This window comes from Takifugu flavidus, chromosome 10 (genome assembly GCF_003711565.1).
Source record: "Takifugu flavidus isolate HTHZ2018 chromosome 10, ASM371156v2, whole genome shotgun sequence".
Classification (NCBI taxonomy): Eukaryota; Metazoa; Chordata; class Actinopteri; order Tetraodontiformes; family Tetraodontidae; genus Takifugu; species Takifugu flavidus.
The window spans coordinates 11,029,899-11,053,616 of NC_079529.1; the positions used below are offsets into that span (position 1 = coordinate 11,029,899).

At 44.2% G+C, this 23,718-nt stretch overlaps 4 protein-coding genes across 4 annotated transcripts; 3 read left to right on the forward strand and 1 right to left on the reverse strand.

Moving 5' to 3' along the window:
- Nucleotides 1–2,070, reverse strand: pkdc (protein kinase-like domain containing). Its single transcript, XM_057044407.1, has 3 exons — nt 1,977–2,070; nt 1,019–1,391; nt 1–750 (listed from the first exon to the last, which is right to left on the reverse strand). The coding sequence occupies exons 2-3, from the start codon at nt 1,387–1,389 to the stop codon at nt 153–155; spliced, it is 969 nt and encodes a 322-aa protein (XP_056900387.1). The 5' UTR covers nt 1,390–1,391; nt 1,977–2,070; the 3' UTR covers nt 1–152.
- A 767-nt stretch (nt 2,071–2,837) lies between these two features.
- On the forward strand, nt 2,838–11,135 carry znrf2b (zinc and ring finger 2b). The gene is made up of 5 exons (XM_057044408.1): nt 2,838–3,742; nt 6,524–6,619; nt 8,748–8,853; nt 8,935–9,008; nt 9,100–11,135. The coding sequence occupies exons 1-4, from the start codon at nt 3,364–3,366 to the stop codon at nt 8,990–8,992; spliced, it is 639 nt and encodes a 212-aa protein (XP_056900388.1). The 5' UTR covers nt 2,838–3,363; the 3' UTR covers nt 8,993–9,008; nt 9,100–11,135.
- A 222-nt stretch (nt 11,136–11,357) lies between these two features.
- On the forward strand, nt 11,358–15,319 carry snrnp48 (small nuclear ribonucleoprotein 48 (U11/U12)). Its single transcript, XM_057044402.1, has 9 exons — nt 11,358–11,600; nt 11,995–12,108; nt 12,197–12,257; nt 12,830–12,910; nt 13,739–13,924; nt 14,201–14,322; nt 14,410–14,519; nt 14,623–14,724; nt 14,840–15,319. Exons 1-9 carry the CDS (start codon nt 11,454–11,456, stop codon nt 14,928–14,930), a joined length of 1,014 nt encoding a protein of 337 aa, XP_056900382.1. The 5' UTR covers nt 11,358–11,453; the 3' UTR covers nt 14,931–15,319.
- Nucleotides 15,320–15,887: 568 nt separating this feature from the next.
- Nucleotides 15,888–23,645, forward strand: zgc:113232 (uncharacterized protein LOC541546 homolog). The gene is made up of 26 exons (XM_057044429.1): nt 15,888–16,021; nt 16,651–16,735; nt 16,809–16,871; nt 17,665–17,825; nt 17,909–18,031; nt 18,268–18,321; nt 18,417–18,470; nt 18,559–18,612; nt 18,738–18,791; nt 18,895–18,948; nt 19,227–19,280; nt 19,618–19,671; nt 19,821–19,874; nt 20,310–20,354; nt 20,559–20,612; nt 20,684–20,737; nt 20,880–20,933; nt 21,398–21,469; nt 21,563–21,598; nt 21,708–21,752; nt 21,844–21,876; nt 22,196–22,342; nt 22,483–22,659; nt 22,748–22,838; nt 22,934–23,011; nt 23,095–23,645. The coding sequence occupies exons 1-26, from the start codon at nt 16,001–16,003 to the stop codon at nt 23,298–23,300; spliced, it is 1,977 nt and encodes a 658-aa protein (XP_056900409.1). The 5' UTR covers nt 15,888–16,000; the 3' UTR covers nt 23,301–23,645.
- Nucleotides 23,646–23,718: the final 73 nt, after the last annotated feature.

Here is a 23,718-nt window from a genome sequence, read left to right on the forward strand (position 1 = left end):
TTTTCAGGACATAGTTTAATTGCCGATCTCATTTCTGTTTTGGCCATCTGTCATCTATTGTTAAAATATCAAAGAAAGCTCATCCCAGCTCAAAAAGACAAAGTATTTCTGTCTTTTTTTTCCAGACATTTTGTCTGCAGGACACATGAACGTCACAGTTGCTTTGTGAGTTTGCGCATCGCCTCCTCGCTCAAGCGTTTACTGTAACGGTTGATCTTCCAGTGTCCAGGCATCCATCCCAACAGGAAACGATGAAAGTCTGTCCAAGCAAACACAAACATCTCCCTCCACTCTGTTTCTAGGGCACTGAAGTCCACGTCCTTTCCCACCGACTGCTTTAATTCACAGAAGTAATAGTCCAACAGTCCAGGGACCCTTTTTTCACACTCCCTTTCCTCCAAGCAGCTTCCCAAAAAATACACAACATCCTTCATCCCACAGCCCCCACCAACATACTGAAAGTCCACAGCTGCCACGTCCTGTCCACTTGGAGAAAAACAGAAGTTTGCCAGCTTGGCATCGCCGTGAACAATGGTCTTAAAACGGCATCCGCTTAGAATCCTGTCAATCTCTCCAGCAGCTGCTTTGAGTTCGGGATGATCCATGGCCTCCAACTCGTCCGGCCGAGTCTCCAGGTGCCAGTAGGTCCCAACAGGCCACAGATTTTCTGGCGCTACTCCCAGGAAGAGAGCATGGAAGTTTGCGAGCCATCTGAGGCAGGCCTTCATCTCTCCATCCTTCACTTTGGTCCTGAAAAAAAAACAACAAGGTTGTAACTTGAAACATGGAAAGATCTAAAACAATTGATTTCACACAGAACCACAAGGTTCCACAGAAGGATTTGTACATGAACGAAAATGTCTAAATTTGCAATAATCTCGTTAATCAAGTTATTCTTTTTAAAAATCACCAACATTCTGTTGACCCACAGGTCTCCCTTGTAAGTAAGAATTTGTTTTTATTTAACTCACCTGGATAAATAAAGCTTTCAAAAAACAAAGTTTTTTTTAACACAAACCTTCTCTGACTATAACCGGCTGCATCCAGATCCTCTAACACCATCAGCATCTCGTCTCCGTGGGAATAGGCAGCCAGGCAGGCAGGGATCCGACAACCCTGATTAGTGAAATAGTTCTGGTACCAGTACGTCTCCACCTGGTATGACCTCACTTTACGCAGGTGTGAATGGTTTGTGTTCCTGCCGCCTGGATGTTCAGCGTCGGCTGGAAACTTGACATGTTTGACAATGACGGAGGGCCGCTCACCACCCTCCAGGTGGAGCCGGACTATCTCTCCGTACCCGCTCCACAGCGTTTGGATCTTTGCACCCACATGCAGAGACGAAGCTCCGCACGCCTGCAGGACAATATCCTGGTACTCTTGTTTCATTTCTGCTCAGGAAAGAGTGTTTTAGAGTTATTTAATACTACAGATCTCCAACTAACAACATACTTTTCACAGTTACAAATCACTATAAATACTAGGAATAAACACTCATATAAATGAATCTTTATTCCTAGCATATATCGTTTTTGTTCAACTTTACATTATTGCAAATTGTGTCATGAAAGGAAAACAATAGCACAAGATAAAACATAAACCAATGGCCTGATTTTATTAATCAGTACTATACTTAATTATAAATATCTAAATTGTTGCACCAGTAAAGATGCACAAAATGTCCAAATTACATTAGTGGTTACTTGCAGAAAATCTGCCTCGTTGGATAATGTCTTTTTCTGAATTCTTACCAGAGGTTTAAATAAGAGAACGATCTAAAACAAGCATATAATGCAGCAGTTTGATCAAAATCATTTGAGTCCAAGTTAATTTGTATAAAATACAAACACGGTTTTTCATTCGGGACATTCTCAGACTCACATACAGTGGTGAAAACGGGGTCACAATCATAAATAAAAACAAGCAATAAATAACAAACGTCTTGCGTGATGAGTAAATTGTTTGATTTTCTTTACCTTCAGTTTCATGTCTAAAAAGCCAAAAGCAGGAAACGATCCTCGCGAAGCGGAAGTAGATTTTTAAAGCCGCACTAGTGCGACGTCGCCACCTGCTGGTCGGGAGGGCGGTGCTTGTATTTTACAGTAAACGTAAGTACATCCGCTCAGTCGCTGTACCTAAGACCTATTCGGTTTATTGACCTTTTATTTTTCTCTATTTTAGTTCCTTTTTGGTTACTTTTAAACCCCAGCATTCATTTCACAGGTAAAAAGCCTTATGTGACTGCAGTATTTATTATAACATGATGCATTATAGCCAAAGTAGTTCGACCTGTAGAAATAACAGATTAAAATAAAGGTACTTATGGTCATTAAGGTAATGGCAAAAACAGAAGTTTACTTCTGATATTCAGCACTGATAATTAATTAATCGGAGCAAACGTCGGCTGTAACTCGTCGGTGTTCAGATATGTGAATTTTTATTTGGTAGCTGTATATTCATATAATTTGCAAGTCAATGCGTTTCTCTTTTATTTTGACTAAGTATATGCAGGGCAGGAAACAATCATGTGTCCATGTCTGATTTTAAACCCTAAAATAATTTGGAGCTTGGATTTTACTATTTCGAAATAAAACAAAATATATTGAATTCTTCTACCTTATTTGATAACGTATTGGCTGCTTTTGAAATCCTGTTGTTTTTTGGTTTTGTTTTGTTTGTTTGTTTTTTATTTTGGGGGGGATTTTTTTACATGCAAGAGAAAATGAATCATTTAGAAATCCTTGTCATACATTTGACTGAATGCATTTGTAGCCATTTTCTGGAAATGTACCTCTTTCACCCAATGTCACCGCTTTGGTTTTATTTTGAAACGGTTTAGCGGAAGTCAGGGTTAGCTCTGCTAGCTTAATGGCTTGTCTGCCCCATGTCTCCTTGCTCCAGCAGATAAATTCGGGTTTGTTCCGTGTTTTTGTCCATCACTTCCTTCAGGAGTAATGTCTGCTCTGGTGCGGAGGCGTCGGGCCCGCGGCCCCGCTCTCCTTCGCTCTGCCCGGGAGCCGTGCAGTGGCGCACGCTGAGGAGAATTCCGGGACCGGGAGCTCAGAGGAACACCAGCAGCGGCTCGAACAAGGACGGATCCGCGTTACCTGCAGCACCGCTTCAGTTAACGGAACACAATGGCGCCGGTTCTTAAAGTTTCACTCGCGTCTCTTTCTCCTGTCACACATGGCCTCTTTAACTTTTAAATCGAGCCGTGTCCCGGGACCGTAGCCACGCAGACTTTGCTCTGCCCGCCTGTGTACCGTAAAGCCGTCTGACCCCCCACCCCCCCTCCCGGGCGTCAATCTGGCGCGTCCCGCAGCGGATCTTTAACGTTCCACAGCCGAATCCGTGGAGGTGAACATGGGGGCAAAGCAGAGCAGCCCGACGCCCAGCCCGGGAGCTAACGGACGGACCAGAGCCTACTCCGGCTCGGACCTGCCCTCCAGCATGTCCGCCGGTAACAGTACCAGGGCTCCCGCCGGTGGGGTCAGGTACCACGCTTACAGTGGAGCCTCCGGAGGTTCGACCAGCAACAGCCAGCCCCTCGGAGCCCGGGCACGGTCAGCGGGTGTCTCCGGAGGCTCCAGACCCCAGTCCGGCATCGACATTCCCAACAGCGGCGCAGCCTTCAGCTTGCAGGAGTCCCCCGGAAGCAGCCCGGAGGACACCGGGGGACAGGAAGGCCCCCGGCTCCTGATCGGATCCCTGCCCGCACACCTCTCGCCTCAGCTGTTCGGAGGTAAGAGCACTTTACAACCAGTTGGACCCAAAACTGTATTGGTGTGTTTGCAACAGTGGTGAAATACAGGAGAACTGATTTAATTCCTGAATATTCAGAGCTGTGAACCAACAGCAGCTGATGGAGGAACCATCAGGTCCAACAAAGCACCAGCTGATATTTAAGAAGCAGAGAACCTGAATAAGGGGAGAACCGCTGTACCAGTTCATTTTTGTCATAGGTTCTGGTCCCAACGTGTGAGTTTTATTGCTCACTTCTCTGTTGGGGACACTTCACCTCTGGTTAATCAACAACTTGTGTACACAGGATGAACTTTGGTGTGTTACTCCCAGTGACGTCATCAGCAGATAAAAAGGCAGCTATGGCTCCAGAACATCTCTTTCTTTTGTCTTTTTCTCAATTCTTCACGTCTTCAGTTGGATTCTTCAGTTCCTTCTGTTGGCTTCTTCAGTTTCTTCTGTTGATTCTTCAGTTATTTCTCCACCTTCTCTTTCTGTGACGTCTGCTCATCCCCACAGAAGACGCCTGCCCAGGATGGACTCGTTTTGTTTTCATCGTGGACATCCCGGCATTTCTGCTCGGTGTTTTTCACAGGAGCATATCTTCATGTTTCCAAGAGAAGCCCTCAGAGGCAGAATCATCAGCTGGACTAAATGATAATATGAAAGCAGATTCAGATTCAGATTCCTTCCTTAGAGATGCTCTAAGATCCAGGTGAAGAACTCAGAGAAGAACTGAGCCAACTGGCTGTTTGTGATGCGAGTTGTCTGTTCAGGTTACCTGAAACCTGTGTTGATGAGATAATCTGGTGGATGCTCTCCTAATCTCTGCCCCTGTGTTTAGTTCCTTGTGGCTGAGGTCCTGACCTGCAGGTCTCCAGACTAGTGCTGTGATCTCGCTTCAGCTTTTGCTACTTCACTTGTGACTTTTGGAGACTTTGAAACACAATCTCCTTCAGTGTCCTCAGTTTTGGACAGGTAATCTGATACTAGTGAACAACGTTGTCTTAAAGGACTCCGTTCGACTGCTGGACTTCCCGTCTCTGTTGACGAGGTCATGGGAGCAGTTTCTGTGCGTAGCAGCTGCTGGCAGGTCGCACTTCCTCCATCATGGTTTTCAGTTCGTTTATGTTGCTGCTGCTGTTTAGAACTGGTCAGTATCTACGGGAAGCTCCCCAGCAGTCCTGAAAGTTTGATGTTGTTATGGCTGAGTCTTAAAAATAGACCTCAGCAGAGAAACGGACCTCTTTCCTACCTCGGCAGTGCATCGGTTAAAATCTTGTGAATTTGAATCCTGCTTTTCAGATTCCCTGCAATAGATTTTTTATAACAGTATTGCACACCAATGCTGTCATTTCTGAGCACATTTGTGAAGATTTATGAGTCCAATAAAGTCACAGAACAAAGTTCTTCATGTCTTGCTTGTTGGGGCGTGCACTCACACATTCTGATTGTTGGTGTAAACATGTGTCTGGTGGACTGTAGGGGTCAGGAGTATTAATAAGCTATTGGAAGCTGGTGCAATCATTCCTGCTCTGGTGTTGGGCTTTGCTGCGGGGCCACAGACTATATATAAAAGATGGACGTAGTCTTTCGGTCTGAAAATTGAAGCCAATGCGGATGCAGCTTTACTTGCAATACCACCAAGATCCATGGGGGCCCCAGAAAGCCCTGGCTTCAGTCCGCTCCCGTTCATTTTAAAACATGAAATGCTGATTTTAAAAAATGTTTACAAGTCATAATGGTGCCAACAGACAACTTTCGCCATCCTAAATAAGGATCTGATAGTCCATCTTAAATTAGTTCCATAGTTAATTGTATATGAATCCTGTAAACTGTGGGCGTGTCTATTTGATTGACATACAGTACAGTCTGTGGGTGGACTGCTTAGTCCCGCCCCTTACTCCTCCTCCAGTCACGCCCACTTGTCCAAATATGGTTACGTCTGGCTCCAAAAACTCAAAATGGTGATTTCCTGTGAGCCAACATCTACAACGGAGCGTAGCAAACCATCGCGGAGTGTTGCCACTGCTTCTGAGGGGACATCTCATAATGCTGGAGACACTTTGTTGCCTCTGTTCAGGTCCCAGGGCCACACTGAAGGGTCTGGTGACTGATCTATCCAGTCAGAGACAGGACAGCTGATGTTAGGATGTAATGTTCCTGCTGCTGAACCTTTGAACTTCTGCCATGCAGAAAGTTGTCTGTGTGCAACAAAGTTCCAGGTCAGAACTGCAAAGACGTGATTCTGACCCTGAAAAGCATGAATCCATTTCCTTTGGAACACTGCTCTGGATTTTCATCCATTAAAACCTGTGGGAGAACATGCCTCTACTACAGCAGTCAGGAGTTGCGGTTTGCTTAAAGCAGCAACAGAAATGTGGAGAAGTGAGCTAGAATTCTCCACCCTCCTGCATTGTTCCATCAGAGATCAGCACCACAGGAAGTGGCACCACAGGGGCTTGTCCACCAAACATGACATATGTCCAATGGGGCCTTCCATTGATCCTTCTCCTGGGCCATAAGTCAATGATTTTGGGGTGTTCTTTGTCATGTCTGAATGAATCCAAGGAGAGCGTCACATGACCATGACCACGCTGCTGTTGCCAGGGCGACGGAACCTTTTTTAGGTTCATCCCATAGTAACAAAATCACCTTCATTCTGCTTAAATCAGAACCTTTGATGTAAAGAGTTGAGAGTGAATCTGCTGAGGAGGAACATGTGGTCTCTGGTCATGTGATGGAGGAAACGCAAACACGGTTTCTCTTTTTCTGTCTGCAGGGTTCAAGTGCCCCGTGTGCTCCAAGTTTGTGTCATCGGAGGAAATGGACCTTCACCTGGTCTTGTGTCTAACCAAGCCCAGAGTCACATATAACGGTACCGCTGATGATCAGTGTTTACAAGTGTTGATATGAGGGAGTTCTTCTTCTTTGAATCAGATCCTGCAGATCTTATTGACGTGTGTGTGTGTGTGTGTGTGTGTGTGTGTGTGTGTGGTTGTGTGTGTGTGTGTGGTGTGTGTGTGTGTGGTGTGTGTGTGTGTGTGTGTGTGTGTGTGTGTGTGTGTGTGTGTGTGTGTGTGTGTGTGTGTGTGTGTGTGTGTGTGTTGTGTGTGTGTGTGTGTGTACATCAACAAACCCCTGAAATTATTCAAAAAGGAGGCAGGTTTCTGAAGAGAAGAATAACTCTCTCTCTCCTTGAAAGGATGATGTTTCTCTTTTTTTCCAGACTGGGTTCAAGAGAACGATGAAAAGTTCTGAGGAGCAAATGGTGGAGCACCAGGCTTTGATCGGGGTCTCCTTTAAAACACAATTTTAATTTTACACACACACACGAATGTCCGCTTTCTAAATATAGCTAGCTGTGGGTGTGTGGGTGTGTGGGTGGGTGGGTGTGTGTGTGTGTGGTGTGTGTGTGTGTGTGTGTGTGTGTGTGTGTGTGTGTGTGTGTGTGTGTGTGTGTGTGTGTGTGTGTGTGTGTGTGTTGTGTGTGTGTGTGTGCGTACATCAACAAACCTTGGAAATTATTCAAAAAGGAGGCAGGTTTCTGAAGAGAAGAATAACTCTCTCTCTCCTTGAAAGGATGATGTTTCTCTTTTTTTCCAGACTGGGTTCAAGAGAACGATGAAAAGTTCTGAGGAGCAAATGGTGGAGCACCAGGCTTTGATCGGGGTCTCCTTTAAAACACAATTTTAATTTTACACACACACACGAATGTCCGCTTTCTAAATATAGCTAGCTGTGGGTGTGTGGGTGTGTGGGTGGGTGGGTGTGTGTGTGTGTGTGTGTGTGTGTGTGTGTGTTTTTCTGAGTGTGAAATTACAGCAGAGGTCAGCCTGCTGCGTTAACATCTGATCTTCGTGGTCCCTCCTACAGAGGTCGATGGTTCATCCAACTTTTCCACTGTTGTGACTCTGAACATGTTTGTGGTGCCCAGATGTGCGTTTGTGTCTCTGTCGACATTGTTGTTGTTATCAACTGCTTTATTGATTAGAATCAGGAGACTTTTTATCTTTTATCTGGGACTTTTTATCTATTTTCAGACTACTTTAAAAGCTCAGTGCTGCTTTTCTTCTTATAAAAAAAGGATAGAAAAAAACAATTGTTAATTCATTTGGATATTACATACTGTTTAATGTAAACTAGATACTTACGTATTACTTTTACTGAAGAAAAAAGGCCAACTTGATGTCTTGGAGCTGACTTTCATTTCTCTGGTTATGGAGTGAACGCATGATGAAAGGAAGGATGTTTTGCTGGGGGTTCCGATGGCTCCATGTGCTGGAGCCTGGACTAACAGGCTTTTCCAGGCCTATGTGGGTTAATCCGCGGTTACATAAGAGCATCTCTAATGGTTCTGTGTGTTTTGCTGCAGGTGATGAGTTAAATGGTGCACAGTCTAAACTCCACTTTAGCCTCAGACCAGGTCGCAGAGTCACTGAACGATGCCGAGTGTGTCAAAATACACACAGTTGACATACTGGCTGCACACCGGGGTCAACTCAGGTCAAATCGTAAAGGCCAGGACCAGGATTAGAGCCGCTGGCTGCACATTTAGACGCTCCAGAGTGACAGGAAGCAGCTCTTTAATGGCACTGATGCAGAGAAATCTGCTGGTACAGCAATAAACCATCTACTAGGCTGCACTCCCGAAGGTTCTGAGAACCTCCTGAAACTGCTGCCCCGGTGCTCCATTTCTGTCAGCACTCGTGTGAATCGGCTTAGAGACAACCGGTCTGTCCTCCAGGTGGACCTTCGGCGTGTCCTTGTCTTATGATCGTCCTAAACCGTTTCTGGTGCTGCTGACCCGCCGCGCCGACACGCTGGATTAAGTTCTGTTGTTCCCAGTCCGGATCCTTCTGCACCTCACTGTTGCTAAAATAAACAGATTGTCCTGCAGCTGGACAAAGATTTACTCTTTAAACCAACACGACCCAACAGATCCTAAACAGCGTCACCGTAAACTGCAGCTCCTTTAAGGCTTGTGATGTGCGTTTGTCTCCCAGAGGACGTCCTGACGAAGGACGCGGGGGAATGTGCGATCTGCCTGGACGAGCTGCTGCAGGGAGACACCATCGCTCGCCTGCCCTGCCTCTGCATTTACCATAAAGGGTATGAACTCTGCCGCTCCGCTTTGATTGTGATGCTGAGGTTCTGAGTTTAACATCACTTCATACTCACTGTCTTAATCAGCTGCATTGACAACTGGTTTGAAGTGAACAGGTCGTGTCCAGAGCATCCGTCAGACTGAAGCGCTCTTTGCACAGGTAAAGGTGGTCTGTCACTTTCCACGTTAGGGTTTTTTTTGTTGGACGATTATCTGATTGTTTTTTTTGATGATGTGTGGACTAACTGCAGGTCCAGGGGACAGCTGGACACCAACCACTGTGATCAGTTCATCCCACCAGTGTGCCAAATCTCATTTCAACTCTTCAGGGATTTATGTTTAAGTTGCACATCCCGCACAGCCATGACGATCAGAGTCACACGGGACTTCCAGGCGTGACGGCGAGCACATGTCAGCTGATGCCTGAGGAGGTGGATGTAGAGCCAAGACTGTTCAGTCCCTCCAGGATTCCTGGGGCCAAAAATGCCTAATTTATTGTAAAATTGTCAGAGGGAAAAAGACTAAGTGGTTGAGTGTTTTTCTAATAATCTAATTAAAATGTAAGTTTCTGTAAAAGTTATCGATCAGATTTTATATCAGCATCTTTATCATTACATTTTCTGACCCACATTTCATGGTCTGATTGGTCAATTTTACAGAAAAAAGTGAAATTTCACAAAAACGTGTAGGATTTGTGGAGTTTATGGGAATTGTTGCAGCGACGCTAAATTCCTGGAGGGACTGACTTTAGCCCCGCCCACTTCTACTGCTTCAGCCCCACATGGTGTTTCTTTCCTGTGGTGGGGCCCGATCTTGGACGTCAGCTTCTACAGCATCTCCACGAGCAGTTGAAGGGCACAAACTCATGTTTGCTGTGTGTAAGAGACCTGCTGAGCATGGCGTGTACAGGATAAACTCTGAGGATGCACAGATGGATGTTTGTGAAGGATCCTCAGGGTTCATCGTTTTGAACGGTTGTTCCTTGACTCAGACCCTCTCGTGTCTACCGTGCCTTTGAGACCAGACTGAGCCAACAGGACCGGCTGCAGTTGTACCTGTGCAGGTAAATGAGCCACGAGCCTGCAGCTGGGACTGAAGCTGCTGCAGCAACGGTGCCAATAAACTGTGAATACCTTCCAGCACTCTCCTCTCTCATTAGTGCTTCTCCATTCTCTCCTGGGCCCGTGAGCGCCTCCTTTCCACTGGAGGATCCCAGTAGAACAAAATATTTGCACATTTTTCTTTACTCTGAAAACTTGGTTTTTCTTCAGATACCAACATTTCACAGTGAAAATGTAACTAAATTTATATTTTCTTGCTTTAAACAACATGTCATTGCATTGAAGTGGCAATAGCAAGATTCAAACGTGATAAATACAGTTATAGCTTAAAGGACCCTCATATATGAAATTTTAAAACATACTTTTGTCTATTTTTGGGGCTGTTTTGCTGGCAGCTGTCATAGATGGATGTTTACTTACAGGGTTTCTTGTGGCAGTAGTGTTTCGCTATACAAATGCAGCACAGACGGCAAATGTATAAGAATGCTCACAAAATATTCACCAGTTAATTTCAATAAGAAATTGTCTTTATTGAACATAAAAATACTGGCCCGGACACAAGGCTGAATTTTCTAGACATGTGATTGTTATGTCTTTAAGTTGTTTCGTGGTTATTGTTCCATCAATCATCTTTTTTTTTAAAGTTTTGTTGGGGGAAAAACTTCTAGAACTTCCAAAATGTAATATTTGATTTTTTTGTTTTGATCCTTTGGTTAACTTTTTTTTCAGCTTTGACACTCACATGTTGCTGAATTACACCGCTCTCAGTGTCCATTTCCGTGTTTCTATTCATCACTTTAAATCTCAGAGATTATCTGTAAATTTTAGTGAAGAAAGTTTCCAGAAATACATTCAGGAGCTTTGACTCTTGTGAAAATGTAATTCTGATGTCATTTCAGCAGCTTCAGTCTCATTAGTTCAGATTTTTTCTGCACTGTCTTTACACCTTTTGTACATTACTGAGGCATACAGCAATTAAATAAAAGAAATGTATCATTAGCACAGTACTTTAATTGTAATTTGAATGCAAGGAGTCCTGTTTTTCTTAAAGATCTGATCAAAAGTAAGCCTTATGAGCCGTTTAGTGTCACCTTTTTATTTTGCTGTTTTTTAAAATTTTATATAATTTATTTTCCTTAGTTATCAGCCCCTGATATATGTCCAAATAATTAAAAATGATTTTGAAACTTATGTCGACAATAAAATATGTCAAATCTTCTCTTTTACTTTGAATACGTGATCTTGTATGGGCAGGGGCTGCATTAATCTTAACCCATTTTTGTACATTGTCATGCTGTCCTGTCACAGTTAAAACATCAATCACGGAACATACTGCAAGATTTTTTTGAAGCTGCTAATGATTAGAAAATAGATCAAGCGGAGGGAAAGGTTGTGTAAAAAAATTTAAATAAATAAATAAAGTAGACTTCAAGTACCAGCATGCACCATTCCAGTTCCTGGATACGTCATAAAGTCGCGACTGCTAGGACGGCTGCCGTTAATGGATTCTGAGGTTCTCTTGGTATTTGGCTTTAAATGTAACAATGGCGGAGTCCATAAAGATTGAAAATGTTCAAGATCGGTTGGATTGCCTTCAGGAGCTTACAGAGTTCACAGAAAAATGTAGAAAACGGCTAAATGATATATTTGACACGCTGGGATGGTCGTGGACCTATGAGGACGCTAACAAAGTAAGTTAGCAGCTAACGCTGGAGCCTGTTGATTTTTGTCTATTATAAGGATTAACTTTACGATTTAAAATATCCTGACAAACACTCCATAACCTTGAATCTTCTTTAGGCTTGCTTAGTGTCTCTGCTTGTTTTGTATTGGTAATTTCCATTGGGTCTTTATCCAGAGGCTGTGAAATTACACTGTTTTGTATGTTGAACTACGTTTAACTCACATCTTCAGGCTTCAGATAAGGTGGCTTCTTTTAAAGAATGGCCAGTCGTCAATTTTCTTGTTTTGATTTTTTTTTTTAATTTTCTTTTTGTTGAAGCATGAATAGTTTAAAGTCTCTGGTGTTTGTATATTCATACAGAGAGAATGCATCAGTGAATCTAGTCAACTGTCTTTTCTCAGGAGCCACTGGAGCAGTGTCCCTATGACCCCAACCACAGGGTCCCACCCAGGAGCCTGGAGAAACACAAACTATCCTGCAGACTCCGAAAGCTGGGTTATTCACCTGAGGAGCAGGTAACTTGCATGGAACTGTAACAAACGCTGAAGTAGAAACTTCAGATTTGACATCCTACGTTAATCACCATTAATTACCGCCTTGCAGACAGAGATGGTGGATACTTCTTCTTGTTATCAGCAGAGCACTGTCAGAAGCTTCACCATGGGTGAGTTTTTATTGATCATCTTTGATCATCATCGCAGATCGACGATCATCCTTAGAGGTTCCCCAGCACCTTATTACAGAATCTTTCTCCTTTCAGAAAATTGATTAACCAAGTTTGGTTAATTTGTCTAATCAGGGACCATTTCCACAATGATGTAAAATAATCAATTTTGGTGTAAAATAACTCACTTCACTCCTAAAATGTTCTAGCTGAGTTTCCTGGCAAATGTACGGGTGTCGGGTGTTGGTTAGACTTCAGTTCATCGCTCAAGTAGCCACACAGCTAATTTTAGCAGCAACTAATCTTTATATGTATAGGGTTTATGTTATACGTACTGTTGAAGATTCTTGAAAAGCTATGTGCTAACTCCCTTAAACTTCTTCAAGCATAGATAGGTTTGAGAAGCCAGATTCTCCCTGGGAGGATACCAGTTCAAGCTCTTGTTATGGCAAAGAAAATTAAAGATAGGGAACTAATTTCACTGTACAGCATTCATGTGACACCAAAGTACAATGTATAACTCAGCTCGTGGACGTTGTTTGTTTGTGGTTGTTTGTCCGCTGCTCTCACAGAGAGATCTACCCAGCAGCAGGTGATCCTGCAGGCCAGATCTGCTGCACCTATGATGAAGATGGAGGGAGTCTTCTGGCAAGGTGGGGCTTTAATTTCTCACTATTTATAAGGAGTGATCAATGGAGAATTTTACTTTTCAGGTGCCTACACTGAGCAGCAGGAGGTTCTTGTTGAGCTCTTTTGCCTGTTTCCCCACAAATTGAAATTCCTGTAGTTTAGTGTCACATGTTTTGAGCTGCTTAATGTGCTGACACCTGTATTGTGTGTTGTGTTTGCAGCTACACTGGTGAGTGTTAGAGGGGCCGCAGCTCTGCTCACACACCTGTTATATCCTTTTACCTCATATCCTTTCAGACATACTGTTCCTTTATATCTCCTCATGGGAAACAAAAGCTTGAGTTCAAGTTTAGAGTTAAGAACTTGGTACTCCTGAACAATCTAATGCTCCATCTCAAGATGACAACATCTGTATTTGGCTATAGTGACACCACTTTACCCTGACAATTTTCTTATGGTTAAAATTTTCCTTTCCATTTTGTTGTTATTTACTTAGCTTTTGCTTAAATTGCACATCACCTGATGTATGTGAGCCAGAGAAATGCGTATTTAATTAAAAGACACTTTTTACCTGCCACAATATGGCCAAAAACCCAACAAATATGGGAACTAAATCATAAATGACTCTTCTATCGCTGCATTTATTTTTGATTAAAGTAGTAACATAAATATCAGAGGTTCATTTCATGTCGGAAGGTTTATATGATTATTAGGTTAGAATAACTCAACTAGAATACTAAACTAGGAGTAACTAGTAGGTACTAGTAGGTTACTAGTAGGTAACTAGAATACAGGTGGTGATGGACGTGGTCTGGTTCAGCTTGTGAGTAAAGCCTGTGCTCGTCCATCAGGTCAGTACAGCAGCCAGCCGGTGGAAGTTCCTCAGAACCACAAACGGACCGTCTGTGACCTGACCGTGGCTGATCGATTGGCTCTGTATGATCACGTTATCGGCGCCCTGAATCCAAGAAGCGAAGCCCCCGAGTCCTCGGGCCAGGACGACCTGTACGTTGATTGGGTGTCCAAACTGCAGAGAGGTACAGTTCTTAAAAGTTCTCAGTTCCTAAAAGTTCTAAAGAACTGTTTGAACTGTTTGTGCCTTTACACCCTTTTGATGTCAGACAGAATTCTGATGGAAGAGAAGACTGACGTTAACATATTTCCTATTAAAAACGACTCTTTTCTCATAAATGTCAGGACTGTTTTCTGATTGGTTCATGTTTTTGTTTTTTTTCCTAATGATTTTGATGACGTAAATCAGAAAGACATCTTTATTTGTTCACCCACACGTCCGTCTGTCTGTCTGCCTGCAGGTGAGGAGCAGAATGAACCAAAGACTCACCTGGAGCTGATGGCGGAGATGAGGGACTATAAGAGGAGACGTCAGTCTTATCGAGCTAAGAACGTTCACATCACCAAGAAGTCCTACACTGAGGTGCTGCCCGATCTTCTAGTTTTTTACCCATAATCCCCTCCAAACGTCAATGAAGTTTCTATTCATCAATGTTCTTGATCGCTGCAGGTGATTAGAGAGGTCATCAACGTGCACTCGGAGGAGCTCGGCCGACAGTGGAGAGAGGAGGAGCAAGAGAAAGTGGAGGAGGAGACCAGGCTTAAGGTGTCCTCACACAGGTAGAGGGAATGCTGCCGCCTCCTCCTGGGGATGATTGGACACAAGAATTTAAAATGATCTACAGTATTTCAGTTGAGGAGACTTTTTTTGTTTGTCCATCAGGCGTCGGTCCAGCTCATCGGAGTCTGGACACTCACACAGCAGACGCCATCACAGCCGAGAACGAAGTCACGGTAGAGAGAGCAAGAAGAGGAGGAAGGAGAGGTGAGGAGGGACCTAATGTGGTCCCTAAAGGAAGGGCGGGGGACCAGCTCACTCGGTCCTCTGTTGATTTGTTGATCGTGGTGCTGATGCCTCCTGTTTGGCTTCTTGATCACAGAAATTCCCGTTCACCAGAAGATTGCCGCCATGATCGGAAGAAGAAGAAGAAGAAGAAGTCACGCAAGGAGGACAAGGACAAAGAGAAGTGACGCGAGATGAACATGGAAGTCAATGGATTCAAGACAAATAACCTCTTTAGTAATAACCTTATATTGTAACGTGTGGTCTGGAAGGCTCCGCCCACCTCTTCCTGATTTGCTGTGGCGGTGGAATGTCAGACGGCATCGTCAAACCTGGCACATTATCCTGAGGTCAAAGGTCACCCTTATTTAGACACCTCGTTTTGTTTAAATTGATCTTTTTTTTAAAAAAAAATAAGATTACGAGCTGATTTTTTTTGGAGCATTTTAAATGAATATCAATGTTTTTCAAGATATCTGCACTGTTCTGTTTGTTTCATTTGATACCACAGCAACTAATAAAGAGAAAGCCAAAGTTAAATATGATTCTTGTTTAATAAATGTTGCTTTCAGATAAATTAAGGGTTATTTTTAAATTGTCCTTTCTTTCAACCCTCTGCTGCAGTTGACAATTCTGTTTCCTCTCCTCAAGTCACATTAAATAAAACTCTAAAACAGCATTTATTCTCACACAAAAACATATTTAGAAGCTTTTTAGGGCTTATGAACAATTAGAAATACACATTCAGGATCTGAATTAAAGATAAAAATACACCTGCACACAAATGCACGTCTTTGAGACCTGAGAGATGATCTCTTGACGCCTCACAGCAAGAAGGTTCCCAGTTCAGGTTCTACCTTAGGAAGCTTCTGGATGTTCTGCTCATGTCAGCAGTCCAGACGTATGACGAGTCACTATGGTGACTGCTGGGATAACACATCCTGAACAAGGCTGCATGAAGCTGAAATATTTATTGGTTTTTTCAGAACTCTTGTTTTTTTTGTAAATGTGAGTCTTTGAGTTTGTTACATCTGGAGCTCAAACTTTGTTCTGAAGACGGAGCTGAAGGAAGCGTTAAATCTAAGGTTTTCTGTCAGACTCTGGCTCTTCAGTTCAGGTATTTCACACCCTGGTGAGAAAAGAAGAAGATCCCACCAGTGCCGGAGAACCTGAGGGATCCTGGAGAGGAACTGAAGCAGGTCGTCTCTGTCCTGGCTGCATGTTGAACGTGTCCCGGTCCAAGATCTGATCCAGAACCATGTCAGCTTCCAGCCACAAGGTAAGAAAGTGTTTTGTCTGATCACATAATCTGGAACTAACCGCTTCTGAAACCGTTTTCCCGTTAGATCTGGAGGGTTTAGTCAGTAAATGTGTACGATTTTCTAATTCATCAAAATATCACAGTTTTCATGTCAAAGTCCAGCATCTGAACACTTTTATTTAGAAGAATCTTCATACCTGAAATAAACACTGAAGTAAAACCTGCAAATGTTGTTTTTAATATGACTAAAGCACCTCGGGTATCAGCAATAGGAGAGTTGTAAAGTTTAAAGAGGATTTTTTTCTGTCGTCTGATCGTAAATGAATTATTATAGATGGAGCTTAACTCAACTTACAGCGAGGCAGGAAGTGTGTTGGATCACCTCACTGTCCTGGAGGTCCTGACCATCATGTGATCACATTAACTGGTTTATCCAAACTGGTAGAAACCAGGTGGAGTTAGAACCTTTTAACTGGTGAACTGAGCTTGACCACCCTGAACACTTTTGACAGAACTTCCACAAGTGTTGAATCAAATAATTAAAAAATAGTCCAACAAAACACTGGATAAATTAATCTTGTAACACATTTGAGTAAAAAGAAGAGATTATATCAACAACTTAGCATATTGATACGTCTGTGCTCCAGGTGTACCTGCCCCCAGGTGTGCTGGTGTTCCTGCTGTGCATCATCTCTTCTCTCAGCCAGAATCAGTACTCTGGGTACCACTCAGGTCAGAGGTCACCAACATCTGCATCACGGTCCTTCACTTTACTGCAGCTTAATATCTTATATTTTATCATCAGGTGACGAACACACCTATGAGGCCTCTTTGGACAACGTTCACGCAGTAGCGCCTCCTCGTCCAGGTGAGTTCAGGCTGTTAAATCAAATTTATTTATTTATTTTTTAATTTCTCATCTTTGTTTATTTACTTAGGTCATTGTTTTAACCCAAACCCGCATATCAGAACTGATAATGACAATCTGGCACCACTGAACACACGCACCTTTCTGGGTTTGCAAGGTCCATGTACCCTAGCACGTGCACCTCAGAGCTAGCCACACTTAGCTATGGTAGCCAAATTATTTCATGTCGTTTAAAAATTTATCCATTTCGTACCCATATGTAACCATACATTTATTATTCTAACTAATATTATTATAGCCCATTTGTAAACGCCATAGCCCATTTTTTTCTTCATATTGTCTGACATTCCTTCTATAATTTTTAATTTCTGTATATAATGTATAATGTACATAGTAATGTACATAACATAAGAGTCTTTTTCTTTTTTTCTTTTAGTACTATACTGTACTGTACACCACGGGCTACCGCTGTAACACGTGAATTTCCCCGATGTGGGATCAATAAAGTTTTATCCTTAATCGCCACGGCTGCAAATCGAAGCTTAAATGATCCACATCTAGCTGAGAGTCTACGCAGCTGCATAGTGTTTTATGTCACTTTTCCTTATTTTATTAATTGTATGATGCCAGTTTAAATATTTTTTCTACGGAATTGACAGCGGTGTGAATTTGTATGGCATGCAAGCTATTGAATTCTACAAAATATTTATTTATTACAGTTTCGGATTAAACTACTGGTATTCGAACGCACTAAATCACGAGATAGGAAGTCTAAATGGGTCATTATCTTCAGAATATCCACCTGAGCCAACTCCTGGCTATGGTGAGCAGAGGATTGAAGATGACCTCCATGGCCTCGCACCCACCCAGGTTACCTTGGTTACTGAAGAGGCCTTCCCTTATGCCACCACAGCCGAATTCCACTATGCCAAAGAGGATATGGACACCATGCAGGTACCATATGGGCCACTTTCTACAGCCGTGTTTCTCTAATTGGTCGGTGCACCTTTCTAATCATCTGGCGAACATCGTCTCAGGTCTTTCCTGAGACGGGCTCCTCGGAGGAGGCTGAGGCTGACGGGGGTCTCGGGACAGAGGGGCCCACAGAGTGCGACTGTGATCCTGGCGAGCCTGGATTTGCTGGCTTTGCGGGGCCAAAGGTGCTGTCTCATTTGAGGGGAGAATTATTGAAACTTCAATCTCTCGCAGGTTTGACAGAGCTGGGCCGAGGGGCCAGGGCGTATCAGCCTAGCGCCCCCTCCAGGACGCTTCACCTCCACGGGAGAGAAACTGAGCAGAAGTCCCTGTTTTAAACCAGAAGAATCAGAGCTCTGTGTCGCTCTGATCCGTTTTTATATCAAAATTTTGGTTTGTGTTGATATATTTCTTCTCTCAGGGTTTCAGAGGTGTGCAGGGTATAAATGGGGAGCCAGGAGCTCAAGGCAGACAAGTGAGAGAGTCAGACATTTGTCCAAAAATCTAATCAATGGGATAATCCAGTTACCGCTGAGTTACAGGATGATGTGTGTGTTCATCGTCTGTCAGGGTTATAAAGGGATCAAAGGAGTCCGAGGAAGAGGAGGAGACACTGGACCATTGGTGAGAGTGTGGGGCTCCAACAATAAATAACAGCGATGATGCTCAAGCTGCAGACGGCTGTTTTTAATGTTGACCTTTGGCGTACCAGGGTGACCCCGGGCCTGAAGGTGAAGATGGAGCCTCAGGCTTCTCTGGGGCCACGGTGAGTTCACTGATCAGGTCTGCTCACTCTGGGGACATGCTGGGACCTCAAAGACTGATAGGATGTTTCCAACGAAGCAAAACAAAATATGTGTTAAATTCCAATCGCTTTTTTTATGAAAACAGGGTGAAGTTGGACTTGCTGGAGACCTGGGTGAACTGGGACAACTGGGACTGAAGGTAAATTGTTGTTTGGTCTCAATTTGCTTGAATTTCTTGCTGAACTCTAGAGCAAAACCAGCTGTTTCACCCTGGGACCTGCTGTTTATCCTTCTGCCCTCAGGGGGACGTCGGCCTGGAGGGACCCCGGGGAGGAGTGGGGGTTCCTGGTGAGCCTGTACGGAAGCACCATCCTCACAACTTGATAAGCTTTTCACCCTCATTACAACTCTCATAAGTTTAAAAAAAAAGTGATTTTTCATTAATGTTCACTGTTTATTTATAGTAACTTTTAAACAAAATAAGGCTAGAGAAAAGTCAAATTATAACAAGACTTTCATGGCAATAAAAGTGTTTTTAGCCACTTGTGCTGGGCAACATTTTCAGCTTTAAAATCATGAATGGTGAATTTATTACTCGCTCTTAAAATCTACTAAAATCTGATCATTGTTTTAGGGTTTGCGTGGTGATGCTGGACCTCTGGGTTCAAATGGAGGTCAAGGGATCAAGGTAAGGGATACGTTAACAGTTGTAAATATTTAATGTGAAGGTGACATTAAATACATTATGTATATTAAATATCTTATTATAATAATACTAATTTAATCTAAACCACTCAGAAAGTTGAATGCACATTGACAGAATTGAATAAGTGAAACCATCCTTGGGAGAAAAAAAATTACTTAACTATGGATTTGAATTTAACTTGTGTTGGGTCAAGATTATTACTGATGATAAATTGGTTTATTGTGTGTTTTGTGGTAAAAGGAACATGTCTTATCTTCTGAGACGTTTTCCCCAACAGCACTCATGTAAGCTGGAAGAAATAACTTGCCTTTTTTTTTAGGGCTCTGATGGTGATGAAGGGAAAGCAGGCTCTCAAGGACAAGATGGACGAAAGGTATGGAAATGAAATGGTTCACCTGTATAGGTGAGCCCAGTTTGCCTGCAAAGCAGTAGAACCGGGTCCTCATTCAGGCTCAGTGATGTGCACTTCCCACCGTTGACCAGTAGAGGTCAGTAGCTGATGTGCTGTTTTACGTCTCACAGGGTCAGACTGGAGCTCCAGGGTTTCCAGGAGATGTTGGAGACAGAGGATACACTGTGAGAACTGGTGTTCAAGTCTGGGTTTCTGTGGTTGACCTGCAGAGCTTCTCAACATTGGACTATTTGATCCCTGACTGTTGTGTCCTAAAGACCATCATCCAAGAAGCTAGTAGATGTAGACCTCAGCTAATCATTATCTGGTGTCAGCACGTTGTACGGTAATAGACATATCATTAAATACACCAGCAGCTCTGGCAGTTATCTAAAAGGAGCTGCACATGTTGGCATGTGGTATTATTATTATTATTAGTAGTAGTAGTAGTAGTAGTATAGATAATATTTTTGTATTTTCATGAGCATTTCCAGATGTGAAAACCATTGAAATGGACAAAACCTCATTTAAATGTATATTCAGCCTTCCTGGTTTTCATCAGAGATGAAATGTGGTCTTGTGTAGATTTATAATATCAGGTGATTCTTGCTTTTCCTCAGGGTTACACTGGACAGACGGGGGGCCGTGGGACAGACGGCCCAAAGGTACACATGTATTTATATTTGTGATTGATAATAAGCAACAAGGTTTATCACCAATCATCGGCTCTGGATCTTTTGAACACATTGAAAGATTTTTAGTACAGCCTCTTATTATTGATATGAAAAATAATCAGATTTCTCCGGCTGTTTGTCGGTTTTTACTGTGGTCTGAGGCCTGGACATAAATGTCCTTCTTTTGTCTCTCAGGGGTCTCCAGGACAGGACGGCCTGCCCGGCAGTGACGGCGAGCCCGGAGAAGACGTGAGTGCGACTGGCATTTAGGCCCGGCCGTACGTCCGTCGGATGGTAACCGCTGCTGTTTGCCTTCTCAGGGGCCCGCGGGAGTCGCGGGTGAGACGGGAGAACCAGGACAGTTTGGTACCAAGGTAACTGGAGGGTCTTTGAGCTCCTGCTGGCCATCAACATAATTAATCAGATATTAAATGAAGTCTTCTGGCAGGTTTCACTCCAGAACCAGTCAGTCATCTTTGTATGAAAATGTAACTTGTTACCGGTGCAACTGTGCAGGGCAGTGAAGGGGAACGTGGCCTGAGAGGACCTCGAGGGCATTTGGGCACCGCGGTGAGTCAGGCATGACGTCATAAAGAGATCAGCAGGTTCTGCTTGGGGGCGTTGCCGGTGCGCCGGCTTTGGTTTCTGTCTGAACTGGCTGTGTTCTCATGTGGCACTAACTTATGACACACACACATACGGAGCCACCTGGAAGAGGAAGTGAAAGTGACAAAGATAGTGAGCATCAGAAGTCTTTCCAAACACCCCCTAAAATTCCCCAGAGTCCTTTTGACATTTACTTCACATGGTGAGGTTTAAAATGGGGAACAAGGGTTCTAATTCACAGTTGAATGTCAACAAATGTCACACAGTGAGATAATAGACACTTCCTTCTACTTTCTAAAGTTGTAGAGAGCTCACTTCTCTAAACTGATGCTCACCCTCGGCTCGTTCTCCTGCTTCCACTCACCCCAAACTCAGAGCTGCTCCAACACATCGTAATAAAGATTCTACTTTGGTCAATTCTCCCACAGGGGCCTCTGGGGGCACCCGGAGATGCTGGGTTACCAGGGAAACCAGGACCAAAGGGTCTGCAGGGCCCAAAGGTGAGAACACACAGAAGAATCATCCTTGTATTACTATTTACACTCCTGTCTCATATGAGCTGTTGCCTCAGATGTGTGAGCTTCTGTTTTCAGGGGGGCAAAGGTGCAACAGGATCAGATGGAGAGAAGGTGAGGTTGGAATTCCAGGGACCCATCAGATGCGTCTGTTGCTTATGCGTCATGTGACTTCCTCTTTCACCATCATCACACACTGTGTTGGGGTTTTCCCTTCCTGCAGGGAGCGTCAGGACAGACTGGAAAAAAAGGAGCCAAAGGACCAAAGGTAAATTCACCTGGTGACGTTCTGATGGTCGGACGCTTCTGTCACCTCTGCAGGACTTCACCCTGAACTCTTTCTTCATTTTTCCTTTCAGGGCAGCACGGGTGTCAGAGGAGACAAAGGAGAGGTGTTTAGATCCCCCTTCAACCTGCACAAAAAACCCCTTTGAGTTTAGAGTTGTGGGTTTGGTCATGTGCACACACACACGCACACACACACACACACACACACACACACACACACACACGCACACACACACACACACACACACACACACACACACACACACCTCTGCTGTGCCCATTTGTGCTGCTCAGTTTGCTCTAAAATCCTCCATCTTTCATCTTTCTCTCAATACAACATAAATTTATTCTTTGGCACTGATATTTTCTGTGGATGAGTCTCTGGTTCCAGAAACCCTCAAACATCTCTTTCTTCCTGTCAAGCGTGGACCCAAAGGTTCTATTGGGCGTAATGGCACCTCTGGGCCCGTGGGACCGCCTGGAATTCCAGGTTCCAGGGGAGAGAAAGGTCCGCTCGGTGACCCAGGAGTTAATGGCCGAGCTGGACCAAAGGGGGTTCGGGGTCCTGTGGTGAGTGGGGCGTAAAGGTTGAAGAGCTTCATCGATGCGTTTGAATCTGTGGATGAAACAGGACGTTTTTTTTCCTCAGTTAGGAGCTTTTGTTCTCCTCCATAGTTTTGCTTCTGCACATGAGCATTTGTGTCCTGCAGGGTCCAGCTCTGACTGACGAGCAGGTGCTCAAGCTCTGTAGAGGCGTCATCACAGCTCAGCTCTCCCAGTATGCTGCCTCCATCCAGGCCAAGTGCTCCCAGGGCTGCCCAATCAACAACCGGACCCTGTTAGGGCCTCCAGGAGCCCGCGGGCCCACAGGATCACCAGGGAAAAATGTAGGCACTTTGCCAACCAGAGGAGTAGTCCTGGTAGACTTTTCCTTAAAAAACCTCTGTTTCCACTATTTGTCCCTCCATCCACCAGGGAAAACCTGGAAAGCCTGGATCCAAGGGAGCCAGAGGTGCACAGGGTGATCGTGGCCTGGCAGGGCAGGAAGGAACACCAGGCAGCAGAGGTACATTGTTTGTTTAATTAGAATCTCTATAAACAGCACATCTGTGGCCTGAAGCTACACAGAACTTCCTCAAACATCTGCGACTCTGTCTGTAGGTCAGAAAGGAGCCAAAGGCCTCATAGGTGATCCAGGTCAAGGCTTGCCAGGAACCGATGGACCACAGGGTCTCAGAGGTGAGATGCTTTACCTGCACACTGTGAAACATTGACCTGGGGTCTCATAGGTGCGTCCCATCCTTTAATCCCATCCTCCACAGGGTTGTCAGGCAAACCGGCAGAACCCAAAAGCGGCATGGAGGGCCCCCGAGGTCCCACTGGGTTCCCCGGTGCGGTCGGGCAGGCCGGCGCGGTTGGAGACCCAGGAGTGGCGGGATTCTGTGAGGCGCGAGACTGCAGCATTTATGCGCCTGTGCTGCGTAAAGAGCAGGGCCTTGTGAAAAGGCCCGCTGGGTCAAAGATGTGAACACGAGCAACAGAACTGTTAAGAACCCGGCAGAACCTGAGCTGACATGCTGGAGACCCACAAAGAGCCCAGATATAGAAACCTGAAGTGGAAAACACCCAGCGGGACCCAGAACATTCCCTTTGCATTGGCAAGTTCTAAAAATGCTTCTTAATTGGAGCTGCAGGTGCTGGTTAAAAGTTCCCAGCTGAATCAGAACGGGTCAGGATTTTATTCACAAATTCCAAAGTTCATTGTCAATAGTTGAAGTATCACATGTGTGCTGAGCTCTGAAAGGTGATTCGCATGTACTGATGGATTCAAATTAAAGGAGGTCAGTCAGAGGTCACTGGCGCTAGAACACAGCCAACAGGAGCTCTCTTCAGAGGGGTGACAGGAAAGCTGCCGCGCCCCAACTGGGTAACTGGCTTCCTCCCAG